The sequence below is a fragment of the Theropithecus gelada genome, chromosome 15 (assembly GCF_003255815.1).
Source record: "Theropithecus gelada isolate Dixy chromosome 15, Tgel_1.0, whole genome shotgun sequence".
In the NCBI taxonomy this organism is placed as follows: Eukaryota; Metazoa; Chordata; class Mammalia; order Primates; family Cercopithecidae; genus Theropithecus; species Theropithecus gelada.
The window spans coordinates 76,081,116-76,104,609 of NC_037683.1; the positions used below are offsets into that span (position 1 = coordinate 76,081,116).

At 36.7% G+C, this 23,494-nt stretch overlaps 1 protein-coding gene across 2 annotated transcripts in view; it reads right to left on the minus strand.

The window, feature by feature from the left end:
• The window catches only part of RIC1 (RIC1 homolog, RAB6A GEF complex partner 1), a 153,371-nt gene that overhangs the window by 46,370 nt on the left and 83,507 nt on the right, over nucleotides 1–23,494 (minus strand). For both annotated transcript variants that reach the window (XM_025359079.1, XM_025359080.1), the window contains exons 4-6: nucleotides 12,726–12,833; nucleotides 6,253–6,395; nucleotides 5,827–5,963 (exon numbers count right to left, since the gene is read on the minus strand). In XM_025359079.1, the coding sequence (XP_025214864.1) occupies nucleotides 5,827–5,963; nucleotides 6,253–6,395; nucleotides 12,726–12,833 (388 nt within the window). The remainder of the gene's footprint in view (nucleotides 1–5,826; nucleotides 5,964–6,252; nucleotides 6,396–12,725; nucleotides 12,834–23,494) is intronic.

The window sequence follows — 23,494 nt, forward strand, 5'->3', positions numbered from 1 at the left end:
CATAATGACATGATCAAATTCACATATAACAATATTAACCAGAAATATAAATAGGCTAAATGCTCCAATTAAAAGACACAGACTGGCAAACTGGAAAAAGAGTCAACACCCATCATTGTGCTGTATTCAGGAGACACATCTCACGTGCAGACACACACATAGGCTCAAAATAAAGGGATGGAGGAAGATCAACCAAGCACATGGAAAACAAAAAAAAGCAGGGGTTGCAATCCTAGTCTTTGATAAAACAGACTTTAAACCAAGAAAGATCAAAAGAGACAAAGAAAGGCATTACATAATGGTAAAGGGATCAATTCAACAAGAAGAGCTAACTATCCTAAATATATATGCACCCAATACAGGAGCACCCAGATTCATAAAGCAAGTCCTTAGTGACCTACAAAGAGACTTAGATTCCCACACAATAATAATGGCAGACTTTAACACCCCACTGTCAACATTAGACAGATCATCAAGATAGAAAGTTAACAAGGATATCCAGGAATTGAACTCAGCTCTGCACCAAGCAGACCTAATAGACATCTACAGAACTCTCCACCCCATATCAACAGAATATACATTCTTCTCAGCAACACATCACACTTATTCCAAAATTGACCACATAATTGGAAGTAAAGCACTCCTCAGCAAATGTAAAAAAAAAAAGAAATGATAACAAACTGTCTCTCAGACCACAGTGAAATCAAACTAGAACTGAGGATTAAGAAACTCAATCAAAACTGCTCAACTACATGGAAACTGAACAACCTGCTCCTGAATGACTACTGGGTACACATAATGAAATGAAGGCAGAAACAGAGATGTTCTTTGAAACCAATGAGAACAAAGATACAACATACCAGAATCTCTGGGACACATTTAAAGCAGTGTGTAGAGGGAAATTTATAGCACTAAATGCCCAAAAGAGAAAGCAGGAAAGATCTAAAATTGACACCCTAACATCACAACTAAAAGAACTACAGAAGCAAGAGCAAACACATTCAAAAGCTAGCAGAAGGCAAGAAATAACTAAGATCAGAGCAGAACTGAAGGAGATAGAGACACAAAAAACCCTCCAAAAAATCAATGAATCCAGGAGTTGTTTTTTTGAAAAGATCACCAAAATTGATAGACCGCTAGCAAGACTAATAAAGAAGAAAAGAGAGAAGAAAAGAAAGAAGATGCAATAAAAAATGATAAAGGGGATATCACCATCGACCCTACAGAAATACAAACTACCATCAGAGAATACTGTAAACACCTCTATGCAAGTAAACTAGAAAATCTAGAAGAAATGGATAAATTCCTGGACAGATACACACTCCCAAGATTAAACCAGGAAGAAGTTGAATCTCTGAATAGACCAATAGCAGGCTCTGAAATTGAGGCAATAATTAATAGCCTACCAACCAAAAGAAGTCCAGGACCAGACGGATTCACAGCCGAATTCTACCAGAGGCACAAAGAAGAGCTGGTACCATTCCTTCTGAAACTATTCCAATCAATAGAAAAAGAGGGAATCCTCCCTAACTCATTTTATGAGGCCAGCATCATCCTGATATGTGATCCTGGCAGAGATACAACAAAAAAAGAGAATTTTAGAACAATATCCCTGATGAACATCGATGCAAAAATCCTCGATAAAATACTGGCAAACTGAATCCAGCAGCACATCAAAAAGCTTATCCACCATGATGATGTTGGCTTCATCCCTGGAATGCAAGGCTGATTCAACATATGCAAATCAATAAATGTAATCCATCATATAAACAGAACCAAAGACAAAAACCACATGATTATCTCAATAGATGCAGAAAAGGCCTTTGATAAAATTCAACAGCCCTTCATGCTAAAAACTCTAAATAAAGTAGGTATTGATGGAACGTATCTCAAAATAGTAAGAGCTATTTATGACAAACCCATCGATACTGAATGGGCCAATATCATACTGAATGGGCAAAAACTGGAAGCATTCCCTTTGAAAACTGGCACAAGACAGGGATGCCCTCTCTCACTATTCCTATTCAACATAGTGTTGGAAGTTCTGGCCAGGGCAATCAGGCAGAAGAAAGAAATAAAGGGTATTCAATTAGGAAAAGAAGAAGTCAAATTGTCCCTGTTTGCAGATGACATGACTGTATATTTAGAAAACTCCATTGCCTCAGTCCACAATCTCCTTAAGCTGATAAGCAACTTCAGCAAAGTCTCAGTATACAAAACCAATGTGCAAAAATCACAAGCATTCCTATACAGCAACAACAGACAAACAGAGAGCCAAATCATGAGTGAACTCCCATTCACAAGTGCTTCAAAGAATAAAATACCTAGGAATCCAACTTACAAGGGATGTGAAGGATCTCTTCAAGGAGAACTACAAACCACTGCTCCACGAAATAAAAGAGGACACAAACAAATGGAAGAACATTCCATGCTCATGGATAGGAAGAGTCAATATCGTGAAAATGGCCATACTGCCCAAGGTAATTTATAGGTTCAATGCCATCCCCACCAAGCTACTGATGACTTTCTTCAAAGAATTGGAAAAAACTACTTTAAAGTTCATATGGAACCAAAAAAGATCCAGCATTGCCAAGACAATCCTAAGCCAAAAGAACAAAGGTGGAGGCATCACGCTACCTGACTTCAAACTATACTACAAGGCTACAGTAACCAAAACAGCATGGTACTGGTACCAAAACAGAGATATAGACCAATGGAACGGAACAGAGCCCTCAGAAATAATACCACACATCTACAACCATCTGATCTTTGACAAATCTGACAAAAACAAGCAATAGGGAAAGGATTTCCTATTTAATAAATGGTGCTGGGAAAACTGGCTAGCCATATGTAGAAAGCTGAAACTGGATCCCTTCCTTACACCTTATACAAAAATTAATTCAGTATAGATTAAGTACTTAAATGTAAGACCTAAAACCATAAAAACCCTAGAAGAAAACCTAGGCAATACCATTCAGGACATAGGCATGGACAAGCACTTCATGACTAAAACACCAACAGCAATGGCAACAGAAGCCAAAATTGACAAATGGGATCTAATTAAACTAAAGAGCTTCTGCACAGCAAAAGAAACTACCATCAGAGTGAACAGGTAACCTATAGAATGGGAGAAAATTTTTACAATCTACCTATCTGACAAAGGGCTAATATCCAGAATCTACAAAAACTTAAACAAATTTACAAGAAAAAATCAACCCCATCAAAAAGTGGGCAAAGGATATGAACAGACACTTCTCAAAAGAAGACATTTATGCAGCCAACAGACACATGAAAAAATGCTCATCATCACTGGCCATCAGAGAAATGCAAATCAAAACCACGAGATACTATCTCACACCAGTTAGAATGGTGATCATTAAAAAGTCAGGAAACAATAGGTGTTGAAGAGGATGTGGAGAAACAGGAACACTTTTATACTGTTGGTGGGACTGTAAACTAGTTCAACCATTGTGGAAGACTGTGGCGATTCCTCAAGGATCTAGAACTAGAAATACCATTTGACCCAGCCGTCCCATTACTGGGTATATACCCAAAGGATTATAAATCATGCTGCTATAAAGATACATGCACATGTATGTTTATTGCAACACTATTCACAATAGCAAAGACTTGGAACCAACCCAAATGTCCATCAATGATAGACTGGCTTAAGAAAATGTTGCACACATATACCATGGAACACTATGCAGTCATAAAAAAAGGATGAGTTCGTGTCCTTTGTAGGGCCATGGATGAAGCTGAGCAAAGTATCGCAAGGACAGAAAACCGAACACCGCATGTTCTCACTCATAGGTGGGAACTGAACAATGAGAACACTTGGACACAGGAAGGGGAACATCGAACACTGGAGCCTGTCATGGGGTGGGGGTATGGGGGAGGGATAGCATTAGGAGATATACCTTACGTAAATGACGAGTTAATGGGTGCAGCACACCAACATGGCACATGTATACATATGTAACAAACCTGCATGCTGTGCACATGTAGCCTAAAACTAAAAATATATATATATATATATATATACACACACACATATACACACATATGTATATATTTAGAAAGGGCTCTCTGATATCACACTGGGCTTCAGAAAACCAGTGTAAGTTTTTCTAATATTAAAGTCAGAAAAGTTTTTATGAAGAAATATTTACATGTGTATGGAGGCTATGAATATGCATGTGGACATGTGATGCATACCTATAGACCCACACATGCACTGCACAGGTGTACACACACAGACACACACACACACTCTTATGTTTTATGCAAGCTCATTTCTTCTGTAAGCCACCCTTAAGTGATAGTTCCTCAGGGTGGAAAAAAAAAAAAAAAGATGAAATGGGCCAGGTACCAGGGCTGACGCCTGTAATCCCAGGACTTTGAGAGGCTGAGGTGGGTGGATCACCTGAGGTCGGGAGTTCAAGACCAGCCTGACCAATGTGGAGAAACCCCGTCTCTACTAAAAATACAAAATTAGCTGGGCATGGTGGCATATGCCTGTAATCCCAGCCATTTGGGAGGCTGAGGCAGGAGAATCGCTTGAACCCGAGAGGCGGAGGTTGTGGTGAGCCGAGATCGTGTCATTGCACTCCAGCCTGGACAACAAGAGCAAAATTCCGTCTCAAAAAACAGTATATGAAACGAACAGAATAGCTAATATGCTTGAAAAAGCTGGGAGGCTATTTACACAACTGACAATTTGGGTTGAGTAAGAGGTAAGTACATAAAAATTAAGCAAATGTAAAGAACAAGGTAATCATTAATTCCTAGCAGGAGGAAAAATCTGCAGTAAAGGAAAAATAATTATAACATACTGACAGAAACAGGAGACAGCCAAGGGTCCCCAGCGAAACTCCACCTTCAAGCCCAAAAAGAGCCTGAAGGCTGAAAGACGAGACTTCTTGTCCCAGATGAAACTGGTGATGCAGAGGGAGAACTGCCCCTGTTTGCCCTTTCTTGACTGATTCTTTCTGAATAGTGCCCACAAGCGCACTGGGAGAATGGGGTGGGGTCACGGGAAGTTCACACCTTGTGCAGCAGGGAGGACCCTGGGCTCTTCAGCTGGTGTGTGTGTATGTGCGCGCGCGCGCGTGTGTGTGTGTGTGTGTGTGTTGGGGCTTGGTAATCAATCTGTGAGGTGGGAGCCTGTTAGCAAGACCTCTTCTTTTTTTGCTGAGAGCTTTCTTTTAATAAATTCTGCTCTCCTCACCTTTCAGTATGTCTGCATGCCTAATCTTTCCTGGCTGTGTGACAAGAACCTGCTTTTACCTAAACTAAGGAGCAAAAACTTCTGCATTAGTACTACATGGTTTAGGTACTAATGGAGCTTACATATTGATAAAAATATAAGCAATTAATAGTAACCTAATCAAAATCACAGTAATTATAATGGGAACATGAGAAGAATGTAAGTATGGTGGAAGCAGGGAAAAGGGAAGTAAACTGTCACTCTCCACAGTAAGAAGTCAATAAACACAGACTAAAAACTAAAAATTAAAGGAAATATTCAGAGTAGTAGAGATTAAAAACCAAATAACCAGTAAAGGAATAAAAAGTAGTTGCCTCCAAAAGTGGAAAATTAGGCATGAGGAGAGCAGGGAAGAGAACAGGAACCATCATTTTTCTTTAACTTGTCCAAGAGAATTTTGTCTACTTATACTATTTATATGTTTGATTTGATTAAAAAATTAACAACCCTTAAAATCTTGTATGAATAATGAAAACAGAAGAATTTAATAACAAAGAATAAAATAAGTACAAAATAACAACAACAACAAAAAACCCTTCAAAATAAATAAGCCATACCTCTGCAGTAAATCTACTTGACACTGGTGTAATAAATCCAACTTTACCATCATTAAATACAACAGCAAACCCATCAAGTGTGGCACAGTATTCCATGTCTCTGATATGTACATCTGTGAAGCCCAGGAATGAACCTACTGATGAAAAACATAAGCACATGAAATTGGATTAAGAATATAATAAATTACTCTCTCACCTTTTGCCAGAAAAACCTATAAGTTTAAAAGGGTAAAAATAATGACCTAACAACCCTAAACAATTAAACTGTCCTTTCCTACTAAATGCCTCTCTCACCCCGCCTCTCATACTCTCCCTACCGCTCTCCTAGCATAAGTAATTTCAAAGAAGTGTTCATCCATAGAAGATATCTAACTAGATATCAAACATAAAACAACTGGTTCAACCTCATATAGAAAGTATAGCTACCTCTAGATGACTGCAGGTCTACTGAAAAGGGTACTGTGCAAAGATTAATGGCTTTCCTTCCATTTGTCATTCCTTCCCAGTGAATAAGATGAAGAAGTCCATCAGAAGTAGCAACCAGGAGATCTTCCAACACAGACTGCAAACTGTAGGTAGAATCAATTAATTTTTAAGAGAGCATACTGGGAAAGCAATGTGTATGAATATAAAAACTGCTTTAGCGAATACTCATGCAAAAATGATCATGAAACCATTTACAAAACATCTCCATTTATCTGCAACTTCTGGGAAAGCAATGTGTATGAATATAAAAACTGCTTTAGAGAATACTCATGCAGAAATGATCATGAAACCAGGTACAAAACATCTCCATTTATCTGCAACTTCTGGGAAAGCAATGTGTATGAATATAAAAACTGCTTTAGAGAATACTCATGCAGAAATGATCATGAAACCATTTACAAAACATCTCCATTTATCTGAAACTTTATCTATGTATATTTCAATCTAGAATCAGAAATTCTGGAAGAAATGAAAGACTATGGGCAGCCACAGTCACAAACTTGGTAACTGATAAAACTAGTTAAAAACTAGAAATATTGAAACCGCAAATTAGAAGATGGAAACAGAAGTGATAGCAGACAAGAAAGAAAAAGAGGTAGAGAAACCATAAAATGAGTAAGACCTAACTAATAAGAGTATGACAATCGGGAGCCATTAAGTGTAGAGGTAACAATTCTCCGGTACTTGTCCAATAAAACTTTGAATAATGATGGAAATGTTCTGTATCTGTAAACTATCTAGTTATCTGTAAACAGTAGCTATGAGCTGTATGTGGTGACTATACACTTGAAATATGGCTAGTGCAACAAAGTAACTGAAATTTTACTTACTTTTCATTAACATAAATTTAAATAAATTAATGTGTGACTAGTGGCTACCGTATTGGAGTATAGTTCCAGGCCAATATATTTCTCAGCATTCCTTCTGCAAACATTTACTGAGCCTATCCTCAGTGACAGGTGCTATACTCTGTTGGATATTCGAGGGTGAATAAAATATTCTCTGTCTTCAGAGGACTTCTCAGGCAAGAAGTGAAAAATAGTTACACAGCATGATCTCAACACTTACCAATATTTGTGAAGATATTCAGCATTTACTTAAGGGGGAAATAGCCTGTTTTGCTCACCTCTGTATGCACAGTCCCAAGGGCAGTGTTAGTTAAATCTGTCACTAAATATTTGTGCAAAGAAGGCAAGAAGAGGGAAAGGGTTAGAAGAAAGAGGAACCCATAAATGAGCCTACAAAGATACTGGCACAAAGAAAAAGACAACTAGGGAAACCAGTAGAAACTGATACCAAGAAAGCCAAGAAGTAAGATGAATTTAAGAAAGAGTGTTCAAAGTATCAAATACTATATGAGGAAAAACAAAAAATGTTATGTATATATTATATACAACCTATTAAATACTATTAAATTCCCTTTCATACTTAAGGAAAGAGCATATTTCAGATATATTTTAATCCATAATGACAAAAAAAAAGTCTTTTAGTATTTTAATTCTTAAACTAAACCTTTAATTCTTTGGAAAGTTGACTTCAACTACTTATACTCCAAAGATTTCAGTTAATGAAGAATTTGCTGTTTTTTCCCCAACTATAAAAGTACTGAAAAAGATCAGAAACAGATGTTTCTTTACCCAGCTCTATTTCTTGAACTTCACAGCCATTTGTAATCAATTAAAATTCCCAGTTTATAGAAATTTCACTTTTTAAAGCATTATATATTAATTTCAAATTTATATTTCAGTGATAAAATCTATGTGTATCATTTGGTGGGTGGAGTATAAAAAGTTTATGTTTTAGATGTACTACTATATGCTATGAAAATATGTAATTCAAAATCTAAGCTGTTGGAAATCTGAATTACTTTTGAGCCTTAAAGAAATGTAATTATGGGGCCTGAGTCACATAATTGGCAGCTATAACCCAGGCAGCTGTAATCTTTCTTTCTCTGATTATAGATTAGCTTTCTTCCTTACTGTATTGTTTTATAAATGTTATAAATGACTAAAGGGATCCAGGGAAGACCTCTTCCCTCTTCACTGTTGATCTTCATGGTAGATTAACTTCCCTTTTATCTTTCTTACACAAAGACTTCATGGCTATCAAATTGTCTTAAAATGGAAATGTTAAATACACTCTTTTTAAACTGGAAAGGAATGAAACTAGCTTTAAAGAAAAGCCATAAAGAAAACAAACTGTAACTAAATTGTAACTCATAAACCAGCCTGGTATACAAAACATTACAATCCTACTAAACTTTATTTTAAACCTATATAAGCCATAACTGAACTTTTTTTTTTCTTTTTTTGAGATGGAGTCTTGCTCTGTTGCCCAAGCTGGAGTGCAGTGGCACAATCTCAGCTCACTGCAACCTCCGCCTCCCGAGTTCAAGCGATTCTCCTGTCTCAGCCTCCCCAGTAGCTGGGATTACAGGTGCACGCCACCATGCCCAGCTAACTTTTGTATTTTTAGTAGACATGAGGTTTCGCCGTGTTGGCCAGGCTGGTCTTGAACTCCTGACCTCAGGTGATCGACCCACCTTGGCCTCCCAAAGTGCTGGGATTATAGGCGTGAGCCACCACGCCTGGATGAACATTTTTTTGAGACAGAGTCTCACTCTGTTGCCCAGGCTGGAGTGCAGTGGCGCGATCTCAGTTCACCGAAACTTCCGCCTCCTGGGATTCTCCTACCTCAGCCTCCCGAGTAGCTGGGATGACAGGCATGTGCCACCATGCCCAGCTAATTTTTCTATTTGTGGTAGAGACAGGGTTTCACCATGTTGGCCAGCTGGTTTTGAACTCCTGACCTCAGATGATCCACCTGCCTCGGCCTCCCAAAGTGCTGGGATTAGGCGTGAGTCAGTGTGCCTGGCCTGCAAGAACTGAACTTTTAACTTTGGAACACTGACCCCATTTTCTGAAGTCTGTTCCTCCTGACTGGCCAGCTTTCTGCTTGCATTAATTCCAGATTCTGATCCTTCTGATTACTTCAAGTTGACAATGTCAAGAGAAGCAATTTAGCAGAGTAGTCCCTGGTTTACCAGTGATTTTCCTTGGAAGGAGTCAGCCTCGTTTTTTCCAAACTACAGTCTTTCTCTCCCCTAACCCTATCTCCCTAGAAAATCACTGTATATGATAGAAATAAAAGTTACACTCCAGTAATCTGACTACCTGCTAGACAAAAACTCAACAATCGTCTGACAAAATTTAAGAGTTCATAATCTCTACAACATGATAATCAGCAATGCTGCAACAAACAAATGACTGGCCAGATGTGTGAATAAGCAGGAAAATGTAACCTAGAATCAAGAGAAAAATCTATCAATATAAATAGACTTACAGATAATCTTGATATTAGAATTAGCAGATAATGACTTTTTAAAAACTGTGATAAACATAATAAATAATCTATAGGAAGAGATAGATATATCCTTCTCATTTAATCGAAAGTAGACAAACTTGTTAAAGGCTGAGCCAGGCGTGGTGGCTTGTGCCTGTAATCCCAGCTACTAGGAGGCTGAGGCGGGAGGAACACTTGAGCCCAGAAGCTTGAGACCAACTGAGCACCATCTCTAAAAAAATTTAGAAATAAAAAAACTGATGTCAGTTGTTAAAATACTAATATTTCTTTAAAGGTTGGTAAATAGACCTTGCCCCAAGGTACCCAAGTGTTTGCTACAACTGAATCCCCTCCCTCAGAAAAATCTGGCCAACTGAAGGATTCATTATTGGCATAGTAGGGCGATGTCAGAACCCTGTTCGATAACTAATATAACGCATGTCTTTCCATGCTGTATTGGTTCTTAAATTTTTGGTTTCTTTGAGACACAGTCTCTGTTGCCCAGGCTGGAGTGCAGTAGCGCAATCTCAGCTCACTGCAACCTCTGCCTCCTGGGTTCAAGCAATTCTTGTGCCTCAGCCTCCCGAGGAGCTGGGAATACATGCCCATGCCACTACGCCAGACTAATTTTTATATTTTTAGTAGAGACAGGGTTTCACTATGTTGGCCAGGCTGGTCTCAAACTCCTGACCTCATGATCTGCCCTTCCTCATGATCTGACCTTGTGATCCGCCTTGGTCTTCCAAAGTGCTGGGATTACAGGCATGAGCCACTGTGCCCAGCCCAGTTCTGAAATATTTTTAATATCACAACTGTTAATGAGTACATTTAAAAATTTATGTAAATATACTCTAAGTTATGTCCTTAGAGAGTCTCTTCAATCATTGACTTCATGAATTTTATGAAAGCTATGTGGTATCCCAGGTGTGCGTGTGTGTTAAATTTATGTTTAAATTTAGGATCTTGGCTGGGCGTGGTGGCTCAACACCTGTAATCCCAGCACTTTGAGAGGCCAAGGAGAGGAGATCGCTTGAGCTTAGGAGTTTGAGACCAGCCTCAACAGCATGGTGAAACCTTATCTCTACAATAAAGTACAAAAAATTAGCGTGGTGTAGTGGTATGTGCCTGTAGTCTCAGTTACTTGATAGGCTGAGGTGAGATCACTGGAGCCCAGGAGGCTGAGGCTGCAGTGAGCTGTGATCATGCCGCTGTAATGAGCTGTGATTGTGCCACTGCACTTCAGCCTGGGTGACAAGGTGAGACCCTGTCGGAGGAGTGGGGAGAGAGGGAAGGGAGGGGAGGGGAGGGAAAACTCTTATTAAAATTATATTTTTACCTTCTAAACATTCTCTATCCTCAATAACAAAAGTTAGATGCTTAACATTAATCATATTTTTTCTTCAATCAAAAATAAAAGATGAGATAGTACTCTTACTTCTATAAGCAACAGCATAACCAATATCCCTAGCCTTATCTGACTTACATTTGTGGTGATAGGAGGGAAAATAATTGGTTATAAAAATCTAAGTTTCATGTCTTCTCACTCAATCTAAATTCTATAGGAAATTTCAAATTTCCAGCAGTTATGTGTTTCAGGTGCTGATAACTTTGTTCTGAAATGCAATTATTCCACTGGAGTTTTGAGAGAAACCTTACAGATTTCCAACCACCTAAATTCATAGATTAAAACCTAGCACCTGACAGGTTAAACTTGGACAAGATGGCAGAAATTTTTTTTTTTTTTTTTGGCTTTCTATTCTAGTTCCATGCACCATACAAGGTTTCCCACCAGGTGGAGGTAGAAAACCAAGCCTGTACCATTCCACCCTTTTTGGTACCTACAGACACTCAGAATTCCTTATGTATCAAGTTACTTTCTTGAAAGTGATTCCCATGCTGAAACAAATAAAATGTGAAGTGATGAATAACCCTCTGACCAAGGCGATGAGTAACCTTGAACTCAATCTTTTGTAACACTGATTACATTTAAGCAAATAATAATTGTGTTCTTTTCTATAGGGATGAACCAAAAAAGGCAGGACAATACCCAGCCACTTGCATAGTTTTATTTAATATGTTCCAATATCATTCTGTACAGTACTCTAACAAGAGAAATGGTGAAATAAACCTTTTCTTAGAACTGTGATTCAGAGGGATTTTTTAAAATTAGCATTACATTCATATAATTCAATACATTTACATAGTTCAATATTAAAAAAGAGTACACAATAGCTTTTCCCCCAAACCTGTCCCATAGCTACTCAGTTCTCATCCTGTTTCTTAAGTATTCTTCCAGAAAAATACATGATCTCTTTTAAACAAGATGGAGATCCCTCAACTCCCTTTTAAAAACAAACAGTAGCAACATATGCATTTTATTTTTTTCACCCAACAACATATTTAGAAAGCTTTTTTTCCATAAAGAATGTCCTCAATGTTTTTACAGCTGAGTATCATTTAAGTAAATTTTCTTACATCTACACAATGGAAAAGATATGCAGCTAAACTAAGTGACAACTAAAACATCAATAGTGGAACAACAATTAAAGAAATAAAGCCAAATTGTAGGTAAGATTCCTTATTTTTTTCTACCAATGGGTATAAAATAGATTTCTAGTATTCTGGTATTTCTGGCCACTTTGTCATAAAACCTTTATTCATATTTGGATGAAAAAGCATAACTTTCTTCCAAGTGTACACAAACTTCCCAGAAGCTTAAGACAACTTTGGAAACAAAGGCACTTTCTCTTTTCCTCAACTTGTGTGCTTTCATCAGTATTGTTTTGGGAAATATGGACTGTTATCGCTCAAACAATTCTAGACCTTATAAAATATAAATTTCAAAATAAGATTATAGTTGGTATATTCAATTTATGAGCGTTATTATAATAAGTATAATGTGCCATCTGCAAAACTTCCAATGTCTTATAAGGGTTAATCAAGCATTTCCAGAACTAAGAAGTTATCTTGAATTAAAAGAAATTAAACTAACTTTCCTGTTGGTCACGGGATTTACCAACTACATTGTCTACTGTCATCATACAATGTCAAATTTAACCAAAATACTGTACCTCATGATGGGTGCTTGTAAATCCAGTATTTTCCTCATCTCTAAATTTAATGCTGGAGCACACTGTTCTTCCTTAAAATGGGGTGTCCCCTTCATTTGTGGACTTCCTCTAAAAGAAACATCATAGAGTTAAAGAAAGATATTGAATTTGCCTCCACTCTGTGGCTAATATACATCCAATCAAATAAAGTAAATGAAATCAAACTTACAAATCAGGTATTCATCCTTCAGATTCTCAAATGAAAAACAGACTTAAATTCTATTATAGTAGACATATCTACTTATCAATTGGAAATAAATGTTTGACCAATGTAATCTGTGTTAGGAAGGTGGGAAAGAGAAGAGCAGAGAATCTGAGGAAAAAAACACATTTGAAATAAAAGTGAACTAACGCTAAAAGAGAACCAACAGGCATTTTGTTTAAAATTACTGAGGGCCCTTTCTAAGGTGGGCAACTATGGGGAAAAAAAATGTATCATTCTATATAGTACCTGTCCCAGTGGTCCAAATCGTGTAGCTTCATCTTTACTTACTCCACACCTTATCCTTGATTCCTATTCTTTGGGTATGTATCAGAATTAAGGTTAAATTCAAGGGTGCAATTCGGAGATGTTTTGCAAGTTACTTAGTAATAAATAACAAAATACCTAAATTTTTAAATCCCTGGCATTAAACAGCTGCAGCAGAGTGCTGGGTCAATGCCAACTTAACTGAACTGTCACACACAACCCTTCAAAGGACTACAGGCTGTTTTGTATTCTTTATCTTCATATGGCATAGTCGACCAGTATCTTCTTCAGTGCCTGTGTTGGAATTTAACAGTTATCTGTCTCTCACCATCAGCTATCACTTGTGGCAACAATTAGCCTGCTGATATAATCTCTCCCTTTCCAGTCAAGTACAGTCCTGTAAATTAATTTGTCAATAATATTGAAATATGCACAAAGAGGCAAACAAGTCCAATAGCTTTCAAAGTTCCCAGCTTTGTGAAATATATTTTGATGCTCATTTTTTAGTTTTCCTTCTTGCTTATTTTTTAGTTACAGACTATTTTTATTATAAAAGTTTTGTGATTTATTACCATTCTATCCTGCTACTGCTATGATCTGGAGTACTTCATTCCTTCTAAGTCTAAACGACTAAACTAGCTAAGGTTTAACCGTATAGGTTCATGTTCAACTAACGTGTCTGACTGATGTGACAGCCTGTAAAAAGGACATGAAAGTAATTAGTTTATAGGAGTCACATTTAAATTGCTGAACACACGGCCTATGATGATTTACTGAGATGTCTTCCATGTATTAATATATCTGGTTTTAAAGTTAAATTTTATTTTCCAAAGTAATATACACACAGACGTTAAAATTCAAATAGGGCTAGAAAGCTTAAGACAAAAAACAACACAGAGGTAGACTCCTTTTAGTGGAAACTTAAGACATGTGTCCTGATTTGAACAGACCAACTCCTAAAATAACAGCTCTGAGTTAAAATAGGAACTGAACACAGACTAGCTATTTGATGACATTAATAAACTATTGTTAATACTGTTGGGTGTAATAATATTGTGGTTTGGTTTCCTTAAAATGTCTACCTGTAGCCTGTAATCCCAGCACTTTGGGAGGCCGAGACGGGGGGATCACGAGGTCAGGAGATCGAGACCATCCTGGCTAACACAGTGAAACCCCGTCTCCACTAAAAAATACAAAAAACTAGCCGGGCGACGTGGCGGGCGCCTGTAGTCCCAGCTACTCGGGAGGCTGAGGCAGAAGAATGGCGTAAACCCAGGAGGCGGAGCTTGCAGTGAGCTGAGATCTGGCCACTGCACTCCAGCCTGGGCGGCAGAGTAAGACTCCGTCTCAAAAAAAAAAAAAAAAAAAGTCTACCTGTTACCGATAAAACAGAAGCATTTAGAGTTGAATGATAATGATATAGTACAAGGAAGTTGCCTTAATATTTAAAAAGTATGCATGCATGGGGATAGGGGGATGTTGACAACTTTTGAATCTGGGAGTTAAGTACATTGGGTAGATGTCCTTTTAGATTCTCAAGTATGGCTGTGGAATTCGATGATATTCCTATTCACAGACTAGCTCATTTTCCTCTGAAGTACCTAGCATCTTCTTTTTATATCCAATGGTTTCTGAAATTTCAGAATAATTAATTTTTCTACAAGTATGTGAATATTTATCATTGCATTGAGCACTTGCTAGACCTCTTCAATCTACTGATATATTTAGTTTAAACTCTTGGAAATTTGCATGTTTTGTTTCCATAATATAATAATAAGCTTCGCCATTCCCTGTTCTTTCTACAACTCCTAGTCAGTTAGATATTAAACCTCATATTAAACTCTAATTTTCTCTTTTCTCTCTTATTTTTGTCTTTTATTCTATACCCAGGGAAAGTTCCTCAACTGTTTCTTTCAATGCTTTTACTGAATATACTTCTACTACTGTACTTTTCATTCTGAGAATTTTCTCATCCACTCCCCTTGTTTTCTTAAACCATCCTGCTTTGATTAGCCAAAATTTGTCTAAGGTTGTTAATTATTTCCTCGAGGTGTTTTCATTCCCTCAATTATCTGTTTACTTTAAGTTCCTTTTTTCTGGTATGTGTTTCTAAGTTACATTGGAAACTTTCCTAAGATGGCTAACAACATTTAGTCCTTTGTTCTTATTTTAGAGGTTAACAATAAAAAGGTGACTATGTGTCCGCAGGCTGTCAATTCATGGACTTCAGCAGGGTAGTGGCCAGCCAGCTTTTTTGTTGGGGTCTTCAAATACTAGTACCCGTCGAGCAATTTTTCTTCAGTGGTTCCATTTCTCCAGGAAGGATCCCTTAAACCTGCCTGGGATATTAAAGTGTGAAAGACAGAAGTCTGGAGCCAAGCAGGGTAAGGAGGCACTATGACAACTTTAGCATCTCACTCTTGTCCTACTGTTAAATACATATTGTTAAACCAGACAGTATATTTCCTGTGAGGCGGGAACACAGGAATCCTTATTCAGAGTTTTCAAGCAATCTCTATGTTGATGGCTCCTGCCTCACTTCTATATTCTGTAGTACTAGTCCATCTAATCCCTGAGCCTTTCTGAGTTTGCAGGTAAAACAAGGTGCTTTTTGTCAGTATCCTGTAGGTTCTTAAGCACTCAAGTTTGATGGTCTTCCTTAGTTATTTACTCTTTTCCTTCGGATTTTTAGCTCAAGGGTTGGAGATACTTCTAGTTTTGATTAAAGATGGAAATATTATTTCAACATTTTTTCTGTTGGTGATTATCAAGAGAAAGAATGGAAACCACATTACCTATCTTAAAACTGGAAACCATGTTTTTCTTTATATGGATACCTCATTTATTACAAGTATTATAAGAACTTTAAAGTAAATTTAAGTAAATCCTAATTTCTTCATGACTTCCATTATAAAATTAGAGCTACATCTGGCAGGAAAGTTTCCATCCTGTCTTCCAAACATACTAAAATAGAGCAAACTTTAAAAAATTATAGTAACAAAAAAATTCTGACTTTCTGATAAAAATATTTTAGAGTTCAACTATAATTTGATAAGGTACAGCGTCAGATGATTAGAAGAGAGTCACAGAAGATGAGGCTAGAAGAAGAAGATGAAGCCATATTATGAGAGCACTGAATGCCAGGAGAACAGGAATAGAGTATTTACTATGTATGAAACAGTGTACAAAACATCCTATACACATTATCTCAACTGATCATTTGTAATCTTTTGAGACAGGAATTATCTCCACTTTTCCAGAGAGAAAACTGAAACTTAACAAATATTGAGAACTGTGCTCTTGGTCACAAAGCTAAGAAAGTAAGGGAGCTGATAATCAAGCTCTAATATTTAAGGCTCTAAGCAACTGAAAATTATAGAGTTAAAGAGACTAACAAAATAACCTCTGTCTGCACATAGAAATAATGGAACAAATGCTAAACAATGGACTGGGGGTGGGGTAGGGAAGGGAACACACACTGTAAATGTTAATGTTTTTCATATCTGGACAGACAGCAGAACTGCAGTTTCTTGCCTTCTTAAAATTAGGTGTGGCCACATGATTTACTCTGGCCTACAAAATATGAGGGGAAGTCATTTGTGTCACTTCTCAACAGAAAATTTAAGAGCCAACACTTGGTACATGTTCTGTTTTTAATCCTCTACTGTGGAGATCTAACCTATACTGACTAATATAGTAACTGACAATTGTTAGATTTTTGTCCTGTAAAACTCAACTAATTAACAGTTTATGACTATTCTACATGAGTGATTTCAGTAACTATGCAATCTGAGAAATAGGAAAAAAGAATGAAAAAAAAATAGACATAGTTTAAAGACTTATGGGAACAACATCATAAATAACAATGCCTGTTTGTATGATGGAAGTCCAAAGGCAAGGAGAGAGAAAACAGAATATATGAAGAAATAATGGTTACAAACTTTCCAAATTTGAGAAAAACAAGAGTCTTTCATCCAAGAAACTCCAAGTAGGATAAATTTTAAAAGTTTGAACGAGACACATTATGTTCAAACTGTCAAAAAACAAAGAGAATCTTGAAAGTAGCAAGAGATGTATGTGACTCTTCACATACAAGAGATCCCAAGTAAGACTGACAGCCAACTTTTCATAGGAAACCATGGAGGTCAGAAAACAGTGGGATGGCACATTTCAAGTGCTGAAATATCTAGAAAAATTATCCTTCAAAAACAAAAAAGAAATTACCGAATTTCCAGATAAGCAAAAAGTTGAGGGAATTTGTCACAAGTAGACCTGAACTACAAGAAATGCTAAAGGAAGTTCTTCAGCCTGAAGAGAAAAGAGGCAATAACTCAGAGCCATGTGAGAAAATAAAGAACACTGATAAAAGTAATTACATAGGTAAATATAAAAGCCAGCAGTATTATAGTTTCAGAAATCTGCCTTTTTTTCCCTATATGACTCAAAAGACAAGTGCATAAAACAGCAATTATACATCCATGTTAACAGTCATACAATGTATAAAGATGTAATTTGTGATAACAACAACATAAGGGAGGGAGGGAGATGTACAGGAACATAGTTTTGAGATATTATTGAAGCTAAGTTGGTATTACTTCAAACTAGGCTGTTGTACATGCAAGATGTTAATTTAATCCCCAGGGTAACCATTAATAACTAAAACATGTACAAAAAAGGAAATAAAAAAGGAGTCAAAATGGTACAATGCAAAAAAATCAAACCAAGAACAACAAAAAGGCAGTAGTGGAGGAACCCAGGAACAAAATGATACAGACATAATAGAAAACAAATAGCAAAATGGCAGAAATCCTTCTTTATCAGTAAGTACTTTAAATGTAAATGGATTAAATGCATTCATTAAAAGGCAAGCATTGTCAGAGTGGATTCAAAGAAACCAAATGAGTCCATTTATAAGTTGTCTACAAGAGAATTACTTTAGATTCAAGGAAACAAGCTGAAGGTGGAAGGAAGCAAAAATATATTCCATGCAAATAGTAACCAAGACAGGGTGGCTATGGTAAAATCAGAAACAAACAAATACACAAACAAAAAACCAAAAGACTTTAAGAACTATCACAAGAGACAAAGAATGACTTTTATAATGATAAAACAGTCAATCTAGCAAGAAGATACCACACCTATAAATAGATACAAATATAACATCAGAGCCACAAAATATTAATATATGAAGAAAGAACACAAAACTGAAGGGAAAAATAGATCTGTAATAATGTTAGAGACTTCAATACTCCACTTTCAATAATGGATAGAACTGGGCAGAAAATAAGGAAATAGAGAATTTAAGTAACGCTATATAAACCACTTAGACCTAAGACACATACTGAATATGCCACCCAACAGCAAAATACATACTATTCTCAAATGCACATGGAACATTCTCCAAGACAGAATGGATATTAAACCACAAAAAAGTCTTAATATATTTTAAAAGACTGAAAGCATATAAAGTATCTTCTCTAACCAAATGGAATATAACTAAAAATCAGTAAAACTAGAAAAATCACAAATATGTGGAAATCCAAAATATACTCTAAAACAATCAATGACTCAAAGAAGAACCAAAAGGGAAATTAGGAAATACTCTGAAACTAATGAAAATACAAATACAACATTATGGGATCAGAGGGAAATTTATAGCTAAAATGCCTACATTAAAAGAAGATTTCAAATCAATAACCTAACTTTATACCTTATGGAAGTAGTAAAAGAGCTGGCAGAAGGATAGATGTGATAAAAATTAGAGTGGCTGTACATGAAATTGAGAATAGAAAAACAATAGAGAAAAATCAATTAAATAAAGAGTTGGTTGTTTGAAAACATCAATACAATTGAAAAACCTAAGGAAAAAGAGAGAAGACTCTAAAAGTCCGAAATAAAAGTGGGAATATTATTACTGACCATACAAAAAAACAGTATGGCTCATAAGAGAATACCGTAAACAACTGAATGCTAACAAGTTAGATAACCTATGTTAAATGGACAAATTCCTAGAAACACACAAATTTCCCAAATAACTCAAGAAGAAATAAAACATATGAATAGACCTGTAACAAGTAACAAAATTGAGTCAGTAATCAAAAACCTCCCAATAAAGAAGAGCCCAAAACCAGGTGGCTTAGTGACTTATACAATATTTAAATAAGAATGAACATTCATCCTTTTCAAGATGTTATTTAAAAAAAAAAAAATAGGTAAGAGGAGGGAACACTTTCTAATTCATTCCTTCTTCTTTTTTTTTTTTCTTTTTAGACAGAGTCTTGCTCTGTCACCAGGCTGGAGTGCAGTGGTGCAATCTCAGTTCACTGCAACCTCTGACTCCCTGGTTGAAGCAATTCTCCTGCCTAAGCTTCCCGAGTACCTGGGATTACAGGCACGTGCCACCACGACCAGTTAATTTTTTAATTTTTAGATGGAGTTTCGCCATGTTGGTCAGGATGGTCTAGATCTCCTGACCTCGTGATCTGCCCACCTTGGCCTCCCAAAATGCTGGGATTACAGGTGTGAGCCACCATCCTTGGACTTCTAATTCATTCTATGAGGCCGGCATTACCCCGATACCAAAGTCAGACAAAGACACTGCAAGAAAAGGAAACCATGGTCAATATACCTTATGAACACAGATGGAAAAAAAATCCTCAACAAAATATTAGCAGACTGGATCTAGTAGCATATTAAAAGGATTATCCACCATGACCAAGTGGGCTTAGCCCAAGAATACAATGGTGATTAAACACATGAAAATCAATGTAATACAATGTAATCACATTAATAGAATGAAGGGGAAAAATCCCAGAATGATTTCAATTCATGCAGAAAAAACATCTGAAAAAATAGTAATAATCTTTTAAGATAAAAACACTCAACAAACTAGGAAAGGAAGGGAGCTTTTTCAAAATGATAAAGGACATATATGAAAAAGCGCACAGCTAACATCTTACTCAACAGTAAATGACTGTTTACTGACTGAAAGTTTTCCCTCTATGATCAGGCATGAGACAAGAATGCTGCTCTCACTACTTCCATTCAACATAATACTGGACATTTAGACAGCAATCAGGTAAGAAAAAGAAAAGTCATCCAACACAAACAGAAAAAATGGGACTCTCTTTATTCAAAGATGTCATAATAGTATAGTATACATAGAAAATTCTAAAGAATCCACAGAAGAGTTATTAGAGCTAATAAATTTATCAAAGTTGTAGTATATGATCAACACAAAAATCATATATATTTCTCTACACTAGCAATAAAAATTTCAGAAAACAACTCCATTTACAATAGCATCAAAAAGAATAAAATACTTGGGAATAAACTGACCCAAGAATGAGTAAGAGTTGTATGCGTAAATAAATTAAGGGAGAACTAAGAAATTGGAAAGGTATATTATGTTCATGAATGGAATATTTAATATTGTTATACCTATAGATAAAATGCAATTTCTACCAAAATCCCAATGTTCTTTTTTTAAAAAAAAAAAGAAATGGGAAAGCTGATCCTAAAATTCATATGGAAAGGCAAGGAACCCTGAAGAGCCAAAATAATCTTGAAAAGAAGAACAAAGTTGGAGAACTCACATTTCCTGATTGCAAAACTTACTGCAAAGCTACAATATCCAACACAATGTGGTAATGATACAAGGGCAGACATAAAGACCAATGGAATAGAATTAAGAGCCTAATAAAAAACTTATACACCTATGGTCAATTGATTATTGGCAAGGGTGCCAAGTGCATTCAACAGGGGAAACAACATTCTCTCTAACAAATGGTACTAAGACAACTGAATAGCCATTTACAAAATAATTAAGTTGGATCCTTATCTCACACCATAAGTAAAAAATAATTCAAAATGAATCAAAACTCTAAATATAAGAGCTGAAACTATTCTTACAAAATAGAAGAAAATATAGGGGTAAATTGTCATGGCCTTGCATTTGGCAATTGTTTTCTAGATATCAGAAAACTATAAGGAAGTATATATATACATATATATATATATAAATTGGACATCATCAAAATTAAACTTTTTTGTGCAAAATATACTACCAAGAAAGTAAAAAGCCCGGAGAATGAGAAAAAAAATATGAAAATCATGTATCTTAAAAGGATCTAGTATCCAGACAAAGATAAACAACCCAATTAAAAAGAAGGGAGAGGTGGGGCATGGTGGCTCATACTTGTTATTCTAGCACTTTGGGGGGCCAAGACTGGAGAATTGCTTGAACCCAGGAGTTTAAGACTAGCTTGAGCAACATAGTGAGATCTCATCTTTACAAAAAATTAAAAAATTAGCCAGGTGTAGTGGTGCATGCCTGTAGTCCCAGCTACTCTGGAGACTCAGGTGAGAGGATTGCTTGAGCCCAGGAAATCAAGGATGCAGTGAGCTATGATTGTGCCACTGTCTGGATGACAAAGCAAGAACCTTTCTCTAAAAAAAAAAAAAAAGAAAAAAAAAAAAAGTGGGAAGAAGACTTGAATAGATATTTATCTAGAGAAGATACACAAATGGCCAAAGAGCAAATGAAAGTATGTTCAATGTCATTAATCATTAGGGAAATACAAATTAAAACCATAATGAGATACTATTTCACATTCATTGGGATGACCCTAATATAATAAAAAAACAGAAAATAACAAGTGTTGATGAGGATGTGGAGAAACCAGAACCATCATGAATGACTTGTGGGAAAATAGTCTGGCAGTTTTTCAAAAAGTTTAACATACAATTACCATGTAACCTAGCAATTGTACTTGGAGGTATAGACCCAAAAAGAATTGAAAACAGGTGTTCAAATACAAATTGTTTATGAACAATTGCTATGAACACTCCTAGTCATAGCAGGACTGTTCACAATAGCCAAAAAGTGAAAACAACCTCAATGTCCATCACCTGATTAATGGATAAACACCCTGTGGTAAATCCATATAATAAAATATTATTCAGCCATAAAAGAAATGAAGTATTGATACATGCTAAAACATGAATTAACCTTGAAAATATTACATTAAGAAGACACAAAAAGTACACAGCGTGTGATTCCATTTATACAAAGTATTCAGAAATTAAATAAGACACAAAAGGTACATGCTGTATTATTCTATTTATACAGTGTATCCAGAGTAGGCAAATCCAGAGAGAGACAGGAAACAAATGTATGGTTCTAGGGGTTGAGAGCAGTAGAGAACAGGGAATGACTTCTTAATGAATCCATGGTTTCTGCTCGGAGTGATGTAAAAGTTCTGGAACTAGATAATTGTGATAGTTGTACAAAACATTGTAAATGTACTTAATGCTACGTAAGACATGGAGTCAAAGGAGGTTATTTTGGAGCTTTAAGATTTAATGACTGCCCTGCTGCATTTCAGATCTGCACGGGGCTTACAGCCCCTTTCTTTTGGCTGATTTCTCCCTTTTGGAACAGGAGTGTTACCCAATGTCTACATTCCCATTGTATCTTGGAAGTTATTAACTTGTTTTTTTTGATTTTACAGGCTCATAGGCGGAAGGGACTAGTTTTATCTCATATGAGACTTCGGACTTTTGAGTTAATGCTGGAACGGGTTCAGACTTTGGGGGACTCCTGTGAAGGCATGATTGTATTTTAAATGTGAGAAAGATGTGAGATTTGGGGAGGGGACAAGGGTGGAATTATATGGTTTGGGTTTGTGTCCCTGTGCAAATCTTATGTCAAATTGTAATCCCCAATGTTGGAGGTGGGGCCTGGTGGGAGGTGACTGGATAATGAGGGTGATTTCCCCTTTGATGCTGTTCTTGTGATAGTAAGTTATCATGAGATCTAGTTGTTTAAAAGGGTCTAGCACAGCTGCATGCAGTGGCTCACGCTTGTAATCCTAGCACTTTGCGAGGCTGAGGTGGGTGGACTGCCTGAGCTCAGGAGGTCGAGACCAGCCTGGGCAACATGGTGAAAGCCTGTCTCCACTAAAATACAAAAAAAAATTAGCTGGGCAAGACGGTGTGTGCCTGTAGTCCCAGCTACTCGGGAGGCTGAGGCAGCAGAATTGCTTGAACCTGGGAGGCGGAGCTTGCAGTGAGCTGAGATGGTGCCACTGCACTCCTACCTGGCAACAGAGCGAGACTCTGTCTCAAACAAACAAAAACAAAAAAACAAAAGTGTGTAGTACCTCTCCCCGGCTTCCTGCTCTGGCTATGTAAGAGGTGCCTGCTTCCCCTTCTCCTTCTGTCATGACTGTAAGTTTCCTGAGGCCTCCCCAGCCATTCT